This window comes from Pleurodeles waltl, chromosome 6 (genome assembly GCF_031143425.1).
Source record: "Pleurodeles waltl isolate 20211129_DDA chromosome 6, aPleWal1.hap1.20221129, whole genome shotgun sequence".
Lineage (NCBI taxonomy): Eukaryota > Metazoa > Chordata > Amphibia > Caudata > Salamandridae > Pleurodeles > Pleurodeles waltl.
In genome coordinates, this window is record NC_090445.1 from 1,104,922,920 (window position 1) to 1,104,943,856 (window position 20,937).

The 20,937-nt window shown below is 47.8% G+C and overlaps 1 protein-coding gene across 6 annotated transcripts in view; it reads right to left on the minus strand.

Annotated features, from left to right (window-relative positions):
• CAMTA1 (calmodulin binding transcription activator 1) overlaps positions 1–20,937 on the minus strand; it is a 2,488,613-nt gene that overhangs the window by 582,859 nt on the left and 1,884,817 nt on the right. For all 6 annotated transcript variants that reach the window (XM_069240215.1, XM_069240212.1, XM_069240214.1 and 3 more), the window contains one exon: positions 6,148–6,288. In XM_069240215.1, the coding sequence (XP_069096316.1) occupies positions 6,148–6,288 (141 nt within the window). The remainder of the gene's footprint in view (positions 1–6,147; positions 6,289–20,937) is intronic.

Consider the following 20,937-nt stretch of genomic DNA (forward strand, 5'->3'; position numbering starts at 1 on the left):
GGCTGCGGAAGCTCGTGGCCCATGTACCGTGGAGGCTGCGGGGGCCTATGTTACAGCACTGAAGTTGGTTTTAGCTTTACTCCAAAGTTTGACTTTAACTGTAACCAGGAAATATTTGCTACCTCTACAGTTTCTAATAGAAACAACATGTCCAGTGTTTAGGGAACAGAAACATTAATATTTGTTAATGTGTTCAGTACAAGTGATCATATTTTCCAGGATTTTATTTTTATACATGGTTTCTTCCAGGGTCACATACATTTGATGCTTAATCATTTTCATGACAGGAGTGGTGCCTAATATGAAAAGGGTTGATCCAATTATAACTATTTGGTTCCAGGAACAAGACAGGAAGTATGTGAGTGGAAAGATGGTAAAACGTTTAGTGTGTGACATTGATGTCATAGAGAATCAATCCTTTTGCTAGGCACAAACAAAGCAGTGTGCCAATTGAGTTTAGTGATCATTCTGCCTTGGTGTACAATTGTAGCCATGTTATACTGATGGCTAAGTTAGGAAGGGTTCCGCTTCTGTAAAAGGATTTTTATGCGTTGCTATCTAGGTGATATGAATGGTACAATGCCCTAATTTTTAAATTTTTGTGCTCTAACTGTAAAATGATACACAAGTTTGTAAAATTCATGATTCATCAGTGCACTTGAGCTCTACCACATGTCTGGGCATAGTATTATGAAGGGCTAAAGAAACTTGGAGTGCAAAATGTAATTTGTGTCATGACTGGAGAGAGAAACAAAAAATGTGAATGGTTTGGATGTGTATATAACACTCCTTGATCCCCGAATGAAATGTGAATGTGAGGATGTCTTAGGTGGCTCAGCATTAGATCAGAAAAGGAGTTTGGCAATGTTTAGTTACAATGTTTTATGTGTGGCTTCTGCCCGTCAGTCAGCCATTTCTTTTCCCCACAATTTACCATGGACTCTAGCCTAAAAGTGGGTTGCAGGGAAAACAGGGCTTTCTCTTACAAATAGTGAGCCATTATTTTAAATAATACAAAGTAAGTAGACTAATTCTATTTAGAAATGAAATTCTGTAGACTTGATTTTTAGTTCAGGGAATTGATTAATTATTAATAACTGGTGATTACATTTGTAAGTGGCATGCCTTACAGGTTTTAAAACATTTTCACCAAAATCTCTTCTGAAAAGTGGATTTCCAGTTGTAGTGTAATGTATTTTGTTACTCTAGTTTGCGATTCAATATTGTGGCTATGATAACCTGATTTTCACAATTGTATTAAACTAAAATATAATTACAAATATTATACCACTATTCGTCTAGTGCACTTGGCTCTAAATGTTTTAGGAATTATGGTAACTAATGTCAGCATTTCTAATTAAATTTGTATGCAGTTATATACAACTTCAAGAATTATTTTAAAAACAATTTGCAGTTTACTCTGTGAACAGTGTTGCAACCATGTCAGAAATAGCCCAAGGAAAGTGAATTTATGGAAGTGGCCTCATTTTGGTAGTTTATTGCTCTGTGAATTTCACACTTTAGTCAGTAACATTCCCATTTGAATTTGTCATGCTGTCATTGTTTTACATTTTTAATCAAACGTCCTAATGAAATGTACATTTTTATTTTAAATAATATATAGTTTATGTTACCACTTTTTTTATTTAAGAAAAATAACTTAAAACAAACTGATCAAAACATTGCATCAAATTAAAAACATGGCAACTACATATAAAAAACCCAACTTTACTAATACAGAGCCCTTTCCCAAACTTTTTGATTTAACAATATAGACTGATTAATTTCTAATGTTCTGTGAGCTATCGTGACCACATCCAGATGTCTGTATTAAGACAAAATTATTTTTTCACTTATAGACATTTCCCGGAATGGTTCTTAACATATTGTGTAGCGCATTTTGGTAACCATTGTATATATAGGTACTGGCAATGATAACTGGAACTGTAAGTACTGCACAACTTTTCATTTGGACGCAATGTTTCTCTGTCTAGGACCTAAAAGGCTTTCTAAGTAAAATATGGATAAACAGAGTTTCCAGATTGGTAAATTAGTAAGCTTAGAATGCTTCACTTACCAAATCAGTTTATTAGACTTTTTTGCTCTTTAAGGCAAAATAAATACTATGGTCCTCATTAAGGATGGCATGGAAAAAGTCACCTGCACCTTTCTCTAAACTTGAATTACTAATCCTAGAGGTCCAAGGATTTCAAGCAGTGGGGTGGGCAATGGTTGGGTGTACATTTAAAGCCTGGCACTGAGCTCTAGAGAGTATTAGATATGAACCATTTGTCAAAAACTACCAGAATGTGAAAGGGCAGCAAGAAGATGTGGGGAAGAGGCAACAGTTGTTGGATTAAGTGGACAAGCAGGGAAATGGACTGTAAATGGATGTCCAGAACTAACATTTATGTCAGTTCCTACTTCTCTACAGAAATCTCCTTGTGGCTAATAATATCCTCCTTAAAAAGGAAAACAGAAATATAAATTCTCATGGAATACACATGTATTACATTATAAAAACTGTGAGACAAATGCCTGACCTGAGTCTTGGTGCAATACAAATGGGTTGGTCGAGACTTCTTTTTTTCAATGCCTTGGACTCTCAATATCTATCCTTTTTGTCAGAACAAATTTTAGTAAACATGAAAAAAGCTTGAAGACCATTCCACTCTGCCAAATCTATGTACTATATTGTGACCCTTTTCTCTGACCGTATTTTTGCTGTTTCAGTCTACAGTTGTAACCCCCATACTGTCCTCCCTGCAAAGCGGTTGGCAGTGGTTATAATGCAGCATGAGCCTGGCACAAGGTCCATAAAGCAGGCTCTTGTGGTGTGTGGAGTGATTGAATCCCATTCTTCATTGCAGTGTGGGGGTAATTCATCCCGTGGTCCATTAATATCTGAGAGAAATGAGAGATTCAAGGGGCCTCTCTGCACTTTAAATAAAATATTGTAGTAATACTCCTGCTATCAATACTCAAATAAAACTGTCAGAGACACCAGAAGAATCTTGCATTCAATAGTGTTGATTGAGTTGTTACTTTACATCATTAAATGTTAGGAAAATGTGCAAGGAGAGGAGCATTGTGTCAAATTAATAGGCTAGTAAATCTGGATTGCAAAGGGGATATCTTTGTGTAACTCACATTAGGAACACAAACAACACTGTTGAACTTTTTTTTAGATAGAAATGTGAACATCCAACAAAAAGTGAGTTTGTGTGAAAAAAATCCTTTAATGGAAGATTACCAAGCAAAAACAAACATTTTACCTAAATGCATAGCTATACATTGTCTACAAACTTCACAATTTCACAGACCTGCAAATTATTGAACTTCACAACAATCAGACAGTGAAATGTCCAGTTTATTCCTCAAGTAGTTTAATGATACAAGTGTTTAATTAAAAATTGCGCCTTGATTCCACTTAAAGCCTCTTTATTCCACTACCCTATACTTTGTCTCTTTATCTCACCCTTGCAGGTAACCAGTCATCCCTACTTTTTTCTTTTGTCAGTGTATCAGTTTTCCTGTCTTTTCGCCCTTCTTTTTGAATCAATTCTTCTTTCGATTTTCTTCTCTCTCTCTCTCTCTCTCTCTCTCCTATACTCTGGGTCACAGTTTGATGATAAAGAATGAGTCCTATACTCTACATTTGAATACTGGAGCCCTGCGCCTGGCAAGTTAAGCATGCATTTGTGCACCCAGTGCTAATCACATATAATTATTTTTCTCTCGAGCAGACTGATGTACCACACCCATAGGGTGTATCATTGCATTATGAATGCTGATGTCAGTCACTTTGTTACAGATGAAGAATGATGATCCTTCAATTCCTGGTCTAAAGTGCTCAAGAATAATGCATTTCTGACCCAGCACTGATGTCTTTGTGGGGGAAACATCCTGAACAACAAGGTCTAAACCACTACTTGCCTGAACCACTACTGCTAAACAACTAAAAAGTCTCTACAACTAAGTACTGAACAACTACTGTCTAAACGACAATTGTGCCTGAATAACTATTGCCTGAACAACTGATTTTAAGGTAAGGTTTTCTTTTTGGTTTTTATGGTTTATTAGTTGATTAGAATAATTAGTTGTTCAGGCAATTGTTATTCAGGCACAATTGTTGTTCAGACAGTAGTTGTTCAGTACTTAGTTGTAGAGACTTTTTAGTTGTTTAGCAGTAGTGGTTTAGGCTATAGTTGTTTAGGACCTAGTTGTTCTGTCACATATTCCTTACTTTTTCAGCATGTGTCATTATATATTTGAATGCAATTTTGTTAATGAATTTGGGCTAGTTGCTTGTCTATGGGCTATCTGTGCTATGTGAAGGACCTTGCACAAAATGTTGGGACAATCCTCAACATGATAGTTTGTGAAAGATTCAGATGTAAAATAGTTAAAATGTCACTGATTAGAAATGAATCTATTTACCGAAGATTCTGGTGAGCGAAAACGACCATATTTAAGAATAATGCCTTCATGCAGTATATTGAAATATATTAAGGGGCATATTTATACTCTGTTTGCACCAAATTAGTGTCATTTTTTTTAACTCTAATTCGGTGCAAAACTAACTCCATATTTATACTTTGGTGCTAGACCCCTCTAGCACCAAATTTATGGAGTTAAAGTCATTTTTTGAAAGTGGAGTCCTACTTTGCCCTAATGAGATGCAAGGTAGGCGTTCCCATGCAAAAAATGACTCTATGGCCTTAACACCATATTTAGGGGCATATTTATACTCTGCGGCGTATTTATACTCTGTTTGCACCGAATAAGTGTCATTATTTTTTTACTCTAATTCGGTGCAAAACTAACTCCATATTTATACTTTGGTGCTAGACCCATCTAGCACCAAGGCCCTGATTTAAACTTTTTTTGCACCGCATTAACGTCATTTTATGACACAAAAGTGGCGCAAACTTACAAAATATTGGCCCTTATTTATACTTTTTGCTGCAAAACTGCGCTAACTCAGTTTTGCACCAAAAAGTTGAGCACCGGCTTGCACCATTTCTGTGCACCAGCCGGGCACCATATTTATGGAATGGTGCAAGCCGGTGCAAAGGGTAGGCTAGAGTTTAAAAAAATGACTTTAGTCGGTGGGGCTGGCAGTATAGAAGAAGAGGGTTTAGCACCAAAAAATGGCTTTAGGCAGGTTAGAGTAAAAAGAAATGACTCTAACCAGATTAGCGTCATTTTATGGTGCTAAACCTACCATGCCACATGACTCCTGCCTTAGGAAAGGCAGGAGTCATGCCCACCACCCCAGTGGCCAGCACAGAGGACAGGGGTCCCCTGGGCATGGCCATTGCACCCGGTGCCATATATGGGGGCCCATTTCAGGGCCCCCTATGGCACTTTCAAAAATAAAATGCACTTACCTGTACTTACCTGGGATGGGGTCCCCCATCCTCGCAGTCCCTCTAGTGTGGGTGGGGGTGCCCCTAGGGCCTAGGGAGGGCACCTCTGGGCTTATTCCATGGTGTTCCACCATGGAAATAGGGCCACAGGTCCCCTAAGACCTGCCCTGACCCAGGTCTTAAAAAATGGGGCAAAGCAAGCTTTGCCCCATTTTTTGACCCTTCCTCCCTCCCTTGCACCATTTTTACATGGGAGTATAAATATGGTGTTAAGGCCATAGAGTCATTTTTTGCACGGGAACGCCTACCTTGCATCTCATTAAGGCAAGGTAGGATTCCACTTCCAAAAAATGACTTTAACTCCATAAATTTGGTGCTAGACGGGTCTAGCACCAAAGTATAAATATGGAGTTAGTTTTGCACTGAATTAGAGTACAAAAAAAATGACGCTAATTCATTGCAAAAAGAGTATAAATACGCCCCTTAGCGTCAAAAAATGATGCTAATCTGGTCAGAATCATTTATTTTGACTCAAAACTGCCTAACGTAATTTTTTTTTTAAGCTAGCCTACCCTTTGCACCGGCTTGCACCATTCCATAAATATGGTGCCCAGCTGGTGCTAAAAAATGGTGCAAGCCGGTGCAAAACTTTTTGGGGCAAAACTGCCTTAGTGCAGTTTTGCACCTAAGTGAGAACAGACTTATAAGTAGTTATCAACTTTGCCAGTGTTCCCGTGACTTCAAATATGGCTCCACATAGGTCCCTTCAACTTACCCAGACCGCCAGTGCAGAGACAATTGTGCGTCCGAGGTTGAGGTTTGGTCTGGTGACTGTCGAGGATCTGCTGGACGAGTTGTTCGACAGAGAATCCTGAGCTACTGTTGCCATTGCTGCATGTCCACTTAATACCATGAACTGTGGAGAGAGCAACACATATCACTAGTTAGGAGAGGTTCATTCACACAAACTTCGTGTTAGGTGAAAGAGATGCAAAGGTGTTCAGACCTGAAAATGAGAGGAAGGAAGTAATGCTATCTAATGGAGATGCTCTCTAGATCTATACCCCTAGATGATGAAGAGATGCAAACATGTGCATACCTGGACTAGAAAGGAAGGAATGTGATGTTATTTCTTGGAAGTAGAACCCCACAACATTTGCTTAGGCATATTTTTTTAGAGAACAAGATACTAAATAAAACATACATTATAATAAAAAAGACATGAAATAGAAGTAGGCAGGCCTTCTTCATCTGCATTCCCAGGATCTGAAATAGCATTTCTGTGAACAACTTAATTGCCACTCATAAAAGATATGAAGGCTGACTACAGCAGGGTGGTCGACATCTCTATATGATAGGTCTCACCTCCTATTAATGTTGAGCCTCACTACCAGCGGTGGCTCCTCCGTTCAGGCAAAGGAGTGCCACCCCTGCCAGCAGAGACAAATGAAAAATAAAGTGATAATAACAGTTTTATTATCATTTTATTTTTCATCAGGAGCCAAGACTTGGGAGCAGGACCATACAAAGAATGGTGGAGTAGTGGTGGGCATCGCTGTCAGTGCGCATGTTGGTTTGGCCAGTCATCTTAGGACGGCTAAACCTCACTGACATCTCTCCATCCCAGCTGGATTGCCGGGTGAAGAACAATATCAGGCCCAGGCTCCCTGTCACAGATGGAGCACAAAACCAGCCCAATCCATCCAATCCCGATGCTGCTTTCATGGATATTACAAGCATGAGAGCATCGTCTGAATTGGTTGTAGAGGAGTCTGGGAGCCTCAGCCTGTGAACAGCAGATGAGTGGCAGGTAATTTTTTTGTTGTTGTTTATTTTTTAATTTTATTATTGCTCTCCCGCCCTGCGACACTACTTTTCCCTGACACCAGCCGCTACTTCTCACTACAAACAATTGCAACCATATTCCAGGACTCTCATCCATGATCAGTTTTCTACCTTTCTAGTTAGGTATACAGTACCTATCCATACATATGCCTGCATGCATACTCTGTCAAGGACAGGACTAAACATGATACTCTTTTTGTTTCTTTTGAGTAGGTCAGATTTGATCAAATATATCCTAAAGGAAACAAAGCAACCCCACTGCTTACAATTATGTTCTGCAGCACCCCGATGAAAATAAATTAACAAACTAAGCCATTTAAGTGGATTGTGTGAATAGGTATGTTAGGAATATACAGGTTTGTCTTGTATTACACTTTGTTTCAAAATCACTATTGATGATGATAAGTAAGAATAAATGTCTATTGACAGATAACTTGTTTGGCTTATGGTACTGTACCTATCAGGGTGGAGGAGGAATTTCGTCTGCCACCCTCACTACTGCGTTCTCCCAGATTTATAGATTATGGCTAGCCCAGCAGTGATCTCTGTACCTTGTCAGGAACTGCTGCCATTGTGTTTTCTGTTACAGTACAAAAAGTTTGATTGGTGGTGAGTTGCCTTCAGTTATGATGGCTATGCACAAAACTTTAACAAAATTTTTGATTCAGAAAAACAAAAAACCGAATTATTTCCTTCCCCCTCGTCAGAACGTTTTTCCACTGGTCATTGTTTTTTCTGTCCCTCACCACCAAGTTTTACCTTACAGTGACAGGCAGAAAAAAATGTATCAGGCCATACACATTATTTAGGGGGGGGCTGTCCGATGCCCTACCTCCAAAGGTCCAACGGAGCAACTAACAGGCTGGCAGTCCCCCTGACACTAAATAGGGTGTACAGACCTACAGTTTGTTAGACAGGGTGCACCGTCACTTTTGTGGCAGAGTACCCTGTCTGCCAAAGTATAAATCAGTCCCACAGTAATAGAAAAAAAAAATAACAATTAAAATTGAAAAGCAGTGGATTATAATGCAGCAACACACAACAGTATTTCATAACAATATATTATGAAAAACAAAAGAATAAAGAAATTGCATTACTGCAACTACACTTGCGAATTGTAATCTTTACGTCTATTAGACGAGAGAATCAATGGTCTTCAAATTTGCCTCTGATTTTGCTGCTACCAGAAAATAGTTATGGGGTTGATTATTAAATGAAACGCAGGTGCATAAAAAGTGTCATCTGACCTACGTGGCTCAAAAAAATCTATTTTGTTTTGTGTGGACATAGTTGACAACTACTGTAGAAAAAATTCCAGTTTGGTGGATATTCCAGTCATGGGATGAACGACAGGAGAATGTGAGTTTTGGACGGAGTGTCTAGGGTGGCATTGTCAATTTTATACATATCCGAAAAGTTAGCATATTGTAGGGTTCATTATCCTTAAAAATTTATTTTCCATCACACTCTAAGATGATGAACATATGCCTCCCTGAACAGCAATAAATTGGGTTTGGGGATATCCAGTGCTTTAAATGGAAAAATAGAAGTGCAGGTACTCTGTAATAGAGTACCTGCTTGTTTCTAAGAAGTGCCGGTACTCTCCAATTAAAAGTATTACGTTTTTCTTGAAATATGCCGGTACTCTCCCTCTCAAAATAAAAAAGTGCCTGTACTCAGTACCGGAGAGTACCGGCCCATTTAAAGCACTGGTGATATCCCAAATCACCCCATGGACTGGTGTCAATAAAAAAGGATTTCTAATATTATAAATTGCTTCCCTAAGGAAGATCAAAACAGTAATTTGATTGTGAAATTGCACTTTTACACTAACTGCAGCTGCGGGTATTTTGCATTCAAAGTACCATCTTACAAGCTCCCTCAATGTGGGGGAGTTAATTGCGCACCCCTGAAGTTAAAGAATCTGTGTGTCTCCTTAACTACAGGGTTGTGAAAATTACATGATTTCTGAATTGAACCCCAAGAAACCTCTGATTAATGAATCATTTCTGTTGAAATTTGTATTTCTAGTTCCAAATACAAAGGTTATTCCTGATGCTCCCCTGCTATTAATCCCAAAGTAAATGTTTCGCTGGGAAGTTACATGAATCCATGGCACGACCTCAGTACCTTCCCATTTAAAGCATTGAATCCAGTTAATTTTGTACATACAGGTAAGTGCAGTGCTGGAACCTTTTACACACAGATTACTCATGGCTCTGCTTTAACCAACAGATCTTTATCCAGGGGCGGCTCATCTATTAGGGCAGAGGAGTGTCGCCTGCTCGCCAGCAGCGGCAGCTTAAAAATCTTTTCAAGAAAATGATAATAAACTATGTTTATTATTGTTTTCTTAAAAAGGGGTGGGGCCACGTGGGTGACGTGCACTTGAGGGGAGTGTACAGTTCACTCCCCTGAGAGTGCATGTGTGTTTGACCGGCCGTCTCGGGTTTGCCAAACACACACGCGCAGTAGGCTTTCTCCAGCCCAGCAACACAGTTGCCGGGCTGGACAGAGCCTGCACAGGCTCCCGGTCCGCCTGGAAGCGCCCTGGCTGGGTGCTCGCAGCCAATCCTGGCGCTGCTTTGTGCCGCGTCAGGATCGGCCGCAGGGCAGACTGGGAGCCTGTGACTGCAGTCAGCAGAGAAGAAGTGAATGGAGCGGTGCAGCGCGGCAAGGGAGGTAAGTGTAATTTTTTTTAATTACCTTCCCCCCACTCCTCTTGTGCGCCACCCCGCCCCTTCCATGCCCCGCGGGCTGCTCCTGTCTTTACCTCTAGGATTAGAAACTGTGACCACTACACTAAGACGTCTGTAATGGGCACATTAATACCATGAACATTCTCACTGAAATTACAATCTATCCCCTTGAGTATGCACAGTTGTCTCTATAGAAGATGAATTTCAATGAGTTGCCTGGCTGTCATTAGGACCTGACCCTTCAGCCTTTGCAGAAAAACATTAATGCCTTGCTCCAGGATGGAGTGATGTCGGACCTGTTTAAAAAGGCTATCGCCACACCCCTCTTAAAAAATCCTAATTTAAATTCTGATAAGCACAGAAACTGCTGCCCCTTGCACTGCTCCCATACGCGTGGGATTCTACAGAAAGTTGTATGGGATTAACTGTAATCACACATGGGCAAACACCAACTGTTGGGAAGTTGATAACCTGGTTTCTGTTCAAACATGGCACAGAAACAATGGTCTTGGTCTACAGCTCAAGCTGAATTATTTGCAGAGCCCATCTGAAGGTTCTGGGGCCATATTATCAAAAGTGTCCCAGGGGCACTATGACCACGTGCACCCGCTTTTAATGCCTTGCAGCACCTTGATACTACAGAACAGGATGCAGACTACTGTAATATAGATCGGCTGGTGTACATGTAGAGCTACAGGGGGTATTCCCTCATTTGTTAGAGTGTGGGCCAAATGGAAATTACAAAACACATTCCCTATATTCCCACATCTATATGAGGCTCTGCCACAGAGGCAAAAAGGCAGATATGAAGTGTACAGATTATGGTGGTCATTCTGACCTCGGCGGTAAAAGGCACCTACCGCCGGTCAGAAATCCTCCATAATTCCGCCGCGGTCGCGGTAACCCGCCACGGTCATTCTGACCCGCAGCAGCCAAACCTCCGAAAATCCGACAGCCACAACAGACCGCCTGACCAGCGGTCGGCGGAAAAGTGGAGGTGACCAAACCTCCACCGTCACGCCAACAGAAATACGCCCATGCCATTACGACCCACGAATCCACGCGGCGGTCTTTCAAACGCGGTTTTACATTGGCGGGACACACCGCCGCGGTCAGAATACACACAAACGAACAAAACTCAGCCACATTGGCCGATTTGAATTCCACACACCTGATACACATACACACACCACTCCCACACACACAATACAATATAAAACACACACCCACATCACCCACAAACCCCTACGACCAAAAATTCAGAAAGAAGCACTGAGAGACACATCAGCGATCACAGAATACCATCACACAGAGGCACACTACACCATCACCCACACAATATCCACACACAAAACAACACACACCACCACACTCAACACACTTAACTACACATACTCCACCCCACACATCATACACACCACTCCATGGCACCCCAAAGACACCCCCGCTTCTCAGACGAAGAACTCAGGGTCATGGTGGAGGAAATCGTTCGGGTAGAGCCCCAGCTCTTCGGCACACAGGTCCAATACACCAGCATTGCCCGGAGGACGGAGCTATGGCAGAGGATTGTCGACAGGGTCAACGCTGTGGGACAGCACCCCAGAAATCGGGAAGACATCAGGAAGCGATGGAACGACCTACGGGGGAAGGTGCGTTCCATGGTATCCAGGCACAACATCGCCGTGCAGAAGACTGGCGGAGGACCCCCACCTCAACCCCCACAATTTACAACATGGGAGGAGGAAGTCTTGAACATCCTGCATCCTGACGGCCTCGCAGGAGTCGGCGGAGGAATGGATACTGGTAAGTTGAAGCTTCACTACTGCTTCCCCCCCACCTGCATGCCAAATCATACCCCAACCCTCACCCCCATCCTCGAACCCCACCCTCACCCCCACCCTCACCCCCACCACCATCCTCACCCCCACCACCATCCTCACCCCCACCCCCAGCACACCTATTCCCTGCCAATGTCTCACCATCACAACCCACACATCCCAAAACCTAGGCCTGCATGCGTCCACTAAGCATGGACACCCATCACCAAAGCATGCCCAATGCATATACACATCCCCCCCACAAGCCACCCTCACCAAAGCCCCCACACACGAATGCCAGCACTTGGGGACACGGGAACCCACAGATACACCCATATGCCACACATTGAAACTATAACCATACCTCTATACCCCTGCAGGACCCGACCGTCAACACACCGCCACGGAGGGCCCAGAATTCTCCACACCCCCCACCCAAGAGGCCGTCAGCGATGACAGCAGCTCTGTCGACCTGGACACTGATGACCAGCCCGGACCATCGGGGACCTCTGGACAGTCGGTTCCCCTCACACAGGCACAGGCCACTACAGACCCAAACCCCTCTGGGAACACCAGCACAGCTCCCACCCAGCGGGCCCATGCCTCTGTCTCCAGGGCGCGTCAATCTGCGGTGTGTCTACCACTACAGGGCACCTAGGATAACCCACCACCCCAACAACAACAGGGACCTGGGGGCAGTGGTAGTGGGCACACCAGCCAGGGGGCAGAGGCCCAGGGAAACAGGGCAACTCGGAGGGCAGCTGTGCGACAGGGGGGGACGGGCCCAGGGAACCCACTCTCCACAAGGCCCTCACCACCATCATGGGAGCATACAACCGCTCCCAGGAGACGATGGCGACGGTACTGGCCCGGTTCCAGGAGATCCAGGTACTGCAGGAGGAACACTATCGGGGGTACAGGGAGGACATCAGAGCCCTCACCTCCACCCTGGTTACCATGGTAGGGCTGCTGCAGGACCTCATCAACACCAGGACGGACACTCAACAACAACAAAGGGCCACTGCCACTAGCCTGGACCAAGAACAGCCAACCACCTCCGCCGGCGCTAGTGGACAGGAGGCCCCCGCACAACAGCAGCCCACCAGACCCCCACCTCCTGCAGGAGAAGAACCACCCCGCAAGAGGGCCCTGAGATCTCGCAAGAAGACAGAGTAGGATGTCAAGACCCCCGCCAGCAAAGGATACCACCTGATGTCATCCCACTGTCCCACATTGTCACCCTGTCCATCCTTGAACTGCCCATGCTCCATCTCTCCACAGGCCTCTGGACAATGCACCTGTGTGACTGTTACTCTGGACTCTGCCATGGACATTCCTTCACCATAGCCCCCACCCACTTGAAACCACCCATCCCATTTTGAGCACTGAAATAAACACCTATTTTGCACAAAAATATCTGGAGTCTGGCTGTGATTTCAAAATATTGTAATTGACATGACAGTGCAAATATGTCCTTGTACATAGAGAAGTCAACAAACAGCTGCCACAAAGCTGTAGTCCATGGGGAAACGAAGCACAGGACTCGTAGTGGGGACCCCAGATCTGAAATAGGGAGGGAAAAGCCACAACTCAGTCATCATACACTGGGGCAAATAGACAGGCAGCAGAGATGCAGGAGAGTAGTTCACATTTACTAAATTATGTTTGAATTGTTACCTGTGTCCTATTGGAAGTACTGTTCAATGATTCTGTCCCTGTTGTCTGTTTCAGCCCCGTCGTCTTCCTCCTCGTCACTCTCCACAGGTTCCACAGCTGCCACAACACCACCGTCTCGACCATCCTCCTGCAGGAAAGGCACCTGGCGGCGCAAAGCCAGGTTGTGAAGCATGCAGCAGGCCACGATGATGTGACACACCTTCTTAGGTGAGTACATTAGGGATCCACCTGTCATATGCAGGCACCTAAACCTGGCCTTTAGGAGGCCAAAGGTGCGTTCGATCACCCTCCTAGTACGCCCATGGGCCTCATTGTACCGTTCCTCTGCCCTGGTCCGGGGATTCCTTACTGGGGTCAGTAGCCACGACAGGTTGGGGTACCCAGAGTCCCCCAATAGCCATACACGGTGTCTCTCTAGCTGTTCCATCACGTAAGGGATGCTGCTATTCCTCAGGATGTAGGCGTCATGCACTGACCCTGGGAATTTGGCATTTACATGCGAGATGTACTGGTCAGCCAAACACACCACCTGGATGTTCATGGAATGGTAACTTTTTCTGTTCCTGTACACCTGCTCCCTGTCTCTTGGGGGAACCAAAGCCACATGGGTCCCATCAATGGCACCAATGACGTTGGGAATATGTCCAAGGGTGTAGAAATCACCCTTCACTGTAGCCAATTCGCCCACCTCAGGGAAAATGATGTAGCTCCTCACGTATTTCATCAGGGCAGACAACACTCTGGATAACACCTTCGAAAACATGGGCTGAGACATCCCAGAAGCAATTCCCACTGTTGTCTGAAATGACCCACTTGCCAAGAAATGGAGTACTGACAGGACCTGCACCAGAGGGGGAATCCCTGTGGGTTGGCGGATGGGGGACATCAGGTCGGGCCCCAGCTGGGCACACAGTTAATGTATAGTGGCACGGTCAAGCCGGTAGGTCAGGATAATGTGGCGTTCTTCCATTGTCGACAGGTCCACCAGCGGTCGGTACACGCGAGGATTCATCCTTCTCCTCGCCAAACCCAGCGGACGGTGCCTAGGAAGGACAACATGGAGCACAGAGTCAAGCAACCCACAGGTACGTACTCACAACTTGCACAGTAAACGATTCTCTATGCAGTGAATGGCGTGTCTGAGTGGCTATGCAAGGCCTAGGCCTGTGTGACGCAGTTGAAATTGAGCCATGTGGACCCTCGAAATGGCGGCTGCCTGACCTGTGAAGTGTGACAATGGGATGTGAGGTCAATGCGCTGGCGTGGCACACCGCGGCGCGAAGCCGCATTGGTTAACATTGAAGCCTATGGGTTTCAGGGGCCAATGGCGAAGGGCGCCGGCGGTGGCGGTACGCACCGCCGCGGTACGCACCGCCACGGTACGCACCGCCACGGACGTGACCGCCATTTTCTATCTACTTATCCACTTGCGACTTGAACTTTCACAGGAGAGGACCTATACTGCAAGTGTTGCTGTGACCTCGGTCTGGAAGGGACAATGGCTGCTGCGACTGGGGAAAGGGCCCCTGCCTTCACTGGAGAGGAGTTGGAGAAACTTGTGGATGGGGTCCTCCCCCAGTATGCGCTACTCTACGGTCCTCCAGACCAACAAGTGAGTTTAATTCAATATGGATTTGGGGCCACTGGCTGGCTTGGGGGCCTGGCGGGGGGCCTGGTGGGGATGGGGGGCATGTTGGGCCTGGCGGGGGGCCTGGCGGGGATGGGGGACATGTTGGGCCTGGCGGGGGGCCTGGCGGGGATGGGGGGCATGTTGGGCCTGGCGGGGATGGGGGGCATGTTGGGCCTGGCGGGGGGCCTGGCGGGGGGCCTGGCGGGGATGGGGGGCGTTGGGCCACTGGCAACGAAAATGCAGACAAACTTGAACGTGGTATTTCTCCCTCCCTGTACGTGTCACATAGGTCCGCGCCCATGAGAAGATCGGGATTTGGCGTGCCATCGCCAAGGAAGTCCGGACCCTGGGGGTCCACCATCGACGGGGCACCCACTGCCGCAAGAGGTGGGAGGACATCCGCTGCGGGACCAAGAAGACCGCCGAGTCTCTGCTGGGGATGGCCTCCCAACGTAGGCGGGGTGCCTGCCGTCAACTGACCCCCCTGATGTTCCGGATCCTGGCGGTGGCCTACCCTGATTTGGATGGGCGCGTGAGGGCAGCACAGCAGACACAAGGGGGTGAGTACAAGCATTATCTACTCTGTTGTCGCGCAGTGGAGGTGTCTGGGTGGGGGAGGAGGGCTGTGGGTCCCCCTAGGCCAGGGCGATATCTGTAGGCTGGGCACCCCCGTAAGCCCCTGTGTCCCCAGCCACCACCCTCAGTAGTGTGTCAGTACAGCCATCCCTGGGCCGTGTCATCCATGGGTGCAGTTGTCAACTCTAGGCGTGTAGGGCATGTTCCACGGAATGCGTAGGGGACCCCAAGTGCGCAACTTAGTGCAGGAGGCATCTGTGTCTGTCATGTCCGCTAACTGTACCGGTGATCCATGTACTCAAAATCTCTTTATTTCTCTCTCCCCCCCCTTTTTGTTTGTCTTTCTGTGCTTGTGTGCATCAGCATCATCAGGCGGAGGAGAAGTGGCATCGGGGCAGGAGGGAGCTGCATCTCACATGGCCCAGGAGGGCCATGCCACAGAGTCTGACTGGACCAGTGAGACGGAGGGCGAGGGGAGCTCCACAACGGGGACGACTGGACCCTGCAGCGACACGGACACGTCCTCGGAAGGGAGCTCCCTTGCGGGGGTGGCACCATCCGTGCCCCCCGCCATTACAGGTACAGCCGCCACCCAGCGCACCATCTCCGCCCTCCCAGCAGCCCCTCAGCGTTCGCCCCGTGCCCGCTCTGCCAGGAAGCCGGGCATCTCCTTCGCCCCAGGCACCTCAGGCCCTGCCCCTGTTACCCCCGCTGCCCTCAGTGAGGAGGTCATTGACCTCCTCCGAACGCTCATTGTTGGGCAGACTACCCTTTTGAATGCCATCCAGGGGGTGGAGAGGGAGGTTCATCGCAGCAATGCGTACCTGGAGGGCATTCATTCGGGTCAGGCTGCCCATCAGCGATCGTTCCAGGCTCTGGCCTCAGCACTGACGGCAGCCATTGTCCCTGTCTCCTGCCTCCCTCTACTAACTCCCTCCTCCCAGTCTCTTGTTCCTCTGCCTGTCCCACCCACACCATCAGACCAGCCTGCACACACCTCAACACCCAAGAGCAGCTCATCCAAACATAAGCACCATAGATCACGCAGACATTCACACAAGCAACATTCCGATGCAGACATGCCAACAGTCACTACCACCTCTGTGACCCCCACCTCCTCGTCTCCCTCCTCCCTCCCTGTGACGTCTACACTCACACCTTCATTCACCTCACCATCAGCCAGTGTTTCCATCACCAGCATACCCTCCACTACAGTCCGCTCACGTGCAGTCACCACCCCCACTGCCATTTACACGTCCCCTGTGTCCTCTCCCACTGTGTCTGTCACCCCCTCTTCCACACCACACAAACGCAGCCACCCACCCACCCAACAGCCATCCACCTCACGACAGCCTCCCGCTCCTGCACCTGCACCCAAAGACAGCAAACTTGTCTCGCCTACAACCACATCCTCTCCCTCCACTCCCATACCCACTGTACCTACCACTCTCCATTGTCCCAAGAAAATCTATCTCTCTACTGCTACCTTCTTTCCTGACCCTGAGCCCCCCCCTCCTTCTCGTCGGGGTAAAAAGAGCACCTCAGCCACCACCAGCCCTGCAGCCCCCTTGACAAGGGTGCAGGGGTATTGGAGCCCACCAGCCCGCAGGTCTGGATCTTCGCCCAGCAGCAAGGGGACAGCCAGCCCACCCCCTGGGAAGAGGAGCAGAAGGCGGAAGGGCCGCCGCCGGAGCCCGGATTCGATATCCCCCCAGGACACTAGCCAGCCACCGTCAACAGCCACAGCTCCAAAGGGAGGAAAGGGCCACAGACTCCCGACTAAGGAGGGCAAGGGCAGCAAGGCGGAGAAGTCAGGCAGCAGGCCTGCTGCCCATGGAGGACCCGTCACAGCTGCCCAGGAGGAGCCCGCAACCCCCATAGCCGCTGCCCCGGGAGGAACCGGCACAGCTGCCCCGGGAGAGCCCACCACCCCCATAGCCGCTGCCCAGGGAGGACCCAGCCCAGCTGGCCAGGAGGGCCCCACCACCCACAGCCCAGGTGGGCATTGAAGGAGCACCATCCCCGCTGCCCAGGAGGGCACCACCAGGCAATGAGCAGTTGGCCATAGAATGGCCGCCGTCTCCAGCACCGCTCCGCTGGGGACCGCCGTCTCAAGAACCGCTGAACTGGGCCCTTCAAGGCAAGAACCGCTGAACTGGGCCCTTCAAGGCAAGAACCGCTGAACTGGGCCCTTCAAGGCAAGAACCGCTGAACTGGGCCCCGCCGTCTCCAGCACCGCTCCGCTGGGGACCGCCGTCTCAAGAACCGCTGAACTAGGCCCTTCAAGGCAAGAACCGCTGAACTGGGCCCCGCCGTCTCCAGCACCGCTCCGCTGGGGACCGCCGTCTCAAGAACCGCTGAACTGGGCCCTTCAAGGCAAGAACTGCTGAACTGGGCCCTTCAAGGCAAGAACCGCTGAACTGGGCCCTTCAAGGCAAGAACCGCTGAACTGGGCCCTTCAAGGCAAGAACCGCTGAACTGGGCCCCGCCGTCTCCAGCACCGCTCCGCTGGGGACCGCCATCTCAAGAACCGCTGAACTAGGCCCTTCAAGGCAAGAACCGCTGAACTGGGCCCCGCCGTCTCCAGCACCGCTCCGCTGGGGACCGCCGTCTCAAGAACCGCTGAACTGGGCCCTTCAAGGCAAGAACTGCTGAACTGGGCCCTTCAAGGCAAGAACCGCTGAACTGGGCCCTTCAAGGCAAGAACCGCTGAACTGGGCCCTTCAAGGCAAGAACCGCTGAACTGGGCCCCGCCGTCTCCAGCACCGCTCCGCTGGGGACCGCCGTCTCAAGAACCGCTGAACTGGGCCCTTCAAGGCAAGAACCGCTGAACTGGGCCCTTCCAGGCAGGAACCGCTGGCCCTTTGGCAGACGTGGCAGGGCAGGATCTGTCTCGGGCAGGGCTGCAGGATGTCCTCTGGCCAACATGCCTCCTCCAGTGGCAGTGGAGTCTGTTATGGACTGTTTGGACTGTGGCTTTGCTCTCCCCAGGATGGCCCAGTGGGCAGGCCACCCACTGTATGGACTGTTTGGACTGTGGCTTTGCTCTCCCCAGGATGGGCCAGTGGGCAGGCCACCCACTGTATGGACTGTTTGGACTGTGGCTTTGCTCTCCCCAGGATGGCCCAGTGGGCAGGCCACCCACTGTATGGACTGTTTGGACTGTGGCTTTGCTCTCCCCAGGATGGGCCAGTGGGCAGGCCACCCACTGTATGGACTGTTTGGACTGTGGCTTTGCTCTCCCCAGGATGGGCCAGTGGTCATGGAGTCCCCTCGTGGATCTGGCGTCGTGTACTCAAGTGGCTGAGGTGCCCCCCCTTCCCTTCCCCCTGAGGTGCCTGTCCTTTTTTCTTTCTGATGCCCCTGCAGTGTTCTCTCCGTGGAGTTCTTGTCGTGGGACTGGGCCTTGCCCCTTTGCTCAGGACCCCTGTGGTCCACGGACAGTGGTTGGACTACATTTAGTAGCTGTATATATTTTGTACATAGTTTATTTATTTATTTGGATTACTGCTGTCCATTTTTCAATATATCTGCCCGTTTGAGATCTCTTCTTTTGGTCTTTGCATTATTTCGGAAGGGGGGGGTTTGTGGGTTGTGACAGTGATCTGTGGGAATGCATTGATGTGTGTGTTGTAGTGGGTGTGGGTGGGTGGGTGTGTGCCGGTAATCTTTTCCCTCCCCTGTGTCGTAGGTGCAGTACTCACCGATGTCTTCCGCGCCGCCGGGCGTGCTCCTGGTACAGGAGCAGGTATAGGAGTGCGGGGATGACCTGCAACTCGGGTTCCATACTGCCGGAATCTCGCGTGGAGTATGTGGAGGTGAGCGTTTTCCCGTTCGTAGTCTGTTTCCGCCGTGTTTTTATCGGCGGTGCTCCCGCCCCGGAAAAGGTGGCGGATTGGTGGGTCGTGATAGAGTGGGCGGTACATTGTCTGCCGCCGGGCTGTGTTGGCGGTTCCCGCCAGGGTCAGAATTGCATATTTTGGACCGCCGGCCTGTTGGCGGGTTGGCCGCCGCTTTATCACCGACCGCCAGGGTCAGAATAAGGGCCTATGTGTCACATACAGGTGGCACCTTGTCAGTGTGCCACACTGAGGACATCACTTAAATGGAGAAAACATGGATCTAATGGACCTCAAACATCCTCCTGCAGATGGATGTAATCACTCTTGAGTTTAAGAGATCCTCTACCACCCTTTCAAATGCTCTCTGTAAAGTGAAAGTTGGGCTGGTGGCTTCAAACACCAGTCTGCCTTTTACTAAAGCCCTGAATCAAGGGCAGACACAGGTTTGCGGCTGTGCTGGGGACAACACATTCATTGATATAGGGTGCACCAGTCTGGTCTGCACATAGCACTCCCACTTAACGGTACATCATGGTGCAGACAAGGGCAGTGGACCCATATCTGATATTGGCCTTGTGCTTATAGATATTTCTTGTGATTTCGATGTAATAGATGATCAAGTTACAGAATAAATGTAGAAGGTGTAAACAGTCTCCCCTTTAATTATTTATACAACTTTTAGGGAGCCATAAGCAGAAAACTAGTGATTTTGAATCATATCTTTTCTATCCAAATCACTTGTTTAACTATCTTCTTTTTGCTTCACAACATGACGTCTTATTGACTGAATTCAGTTGTGGCTGTTCTTTGTTAGGAGTACACTTTAAAACTCTGCTTCCCTTCATCAGATTCTGGTGGGTATCACAAACTACATGATAATACTGGTACTTTATTTAGGATCAAGAACCAGGGGCCATCTTAATTCCAACCATCATTCGTGATTGAACTTCTCTATTATTGAAAGTCATAGCATTACACAAAGTTAATCAGTTATTTGAAGGGACAAAGCTCACAAGTTTCCCCTTCTTGACATAGCTGTGCTGTTCCATACTCCTATGGGATGTAGAATTTCATCATAACTTTTTTTACATGGGTGATGATGAGGAACATTTTGATGCATTGGTTAAAAAATGGCAACGTTCAATCACTTTATGAATCAAGCCCAAACTTTTGAGGCACTCCTTTTTAGCCCTATTTCTCTATTCACACAATACATGTGACATCTACATTTACTTGTTGACTTCCAACATAATCTAAATATATTATCAAGAGGTATGATTATGAGTTGGACTGTCCCAGATATTGCACAACATGCGTGGATGAATTATATGTAATCATGTCATGTATAAAACAATCATTATGTTTGTTCTATTATTCTCTCTTTTTCTCTGGTTATCACAGATGTTGGATGTACACTTCACACGAAACGTTAAGACTATCAATTTTGGTCAAATCCAGTTTCAAAAGTGAGAACGCATG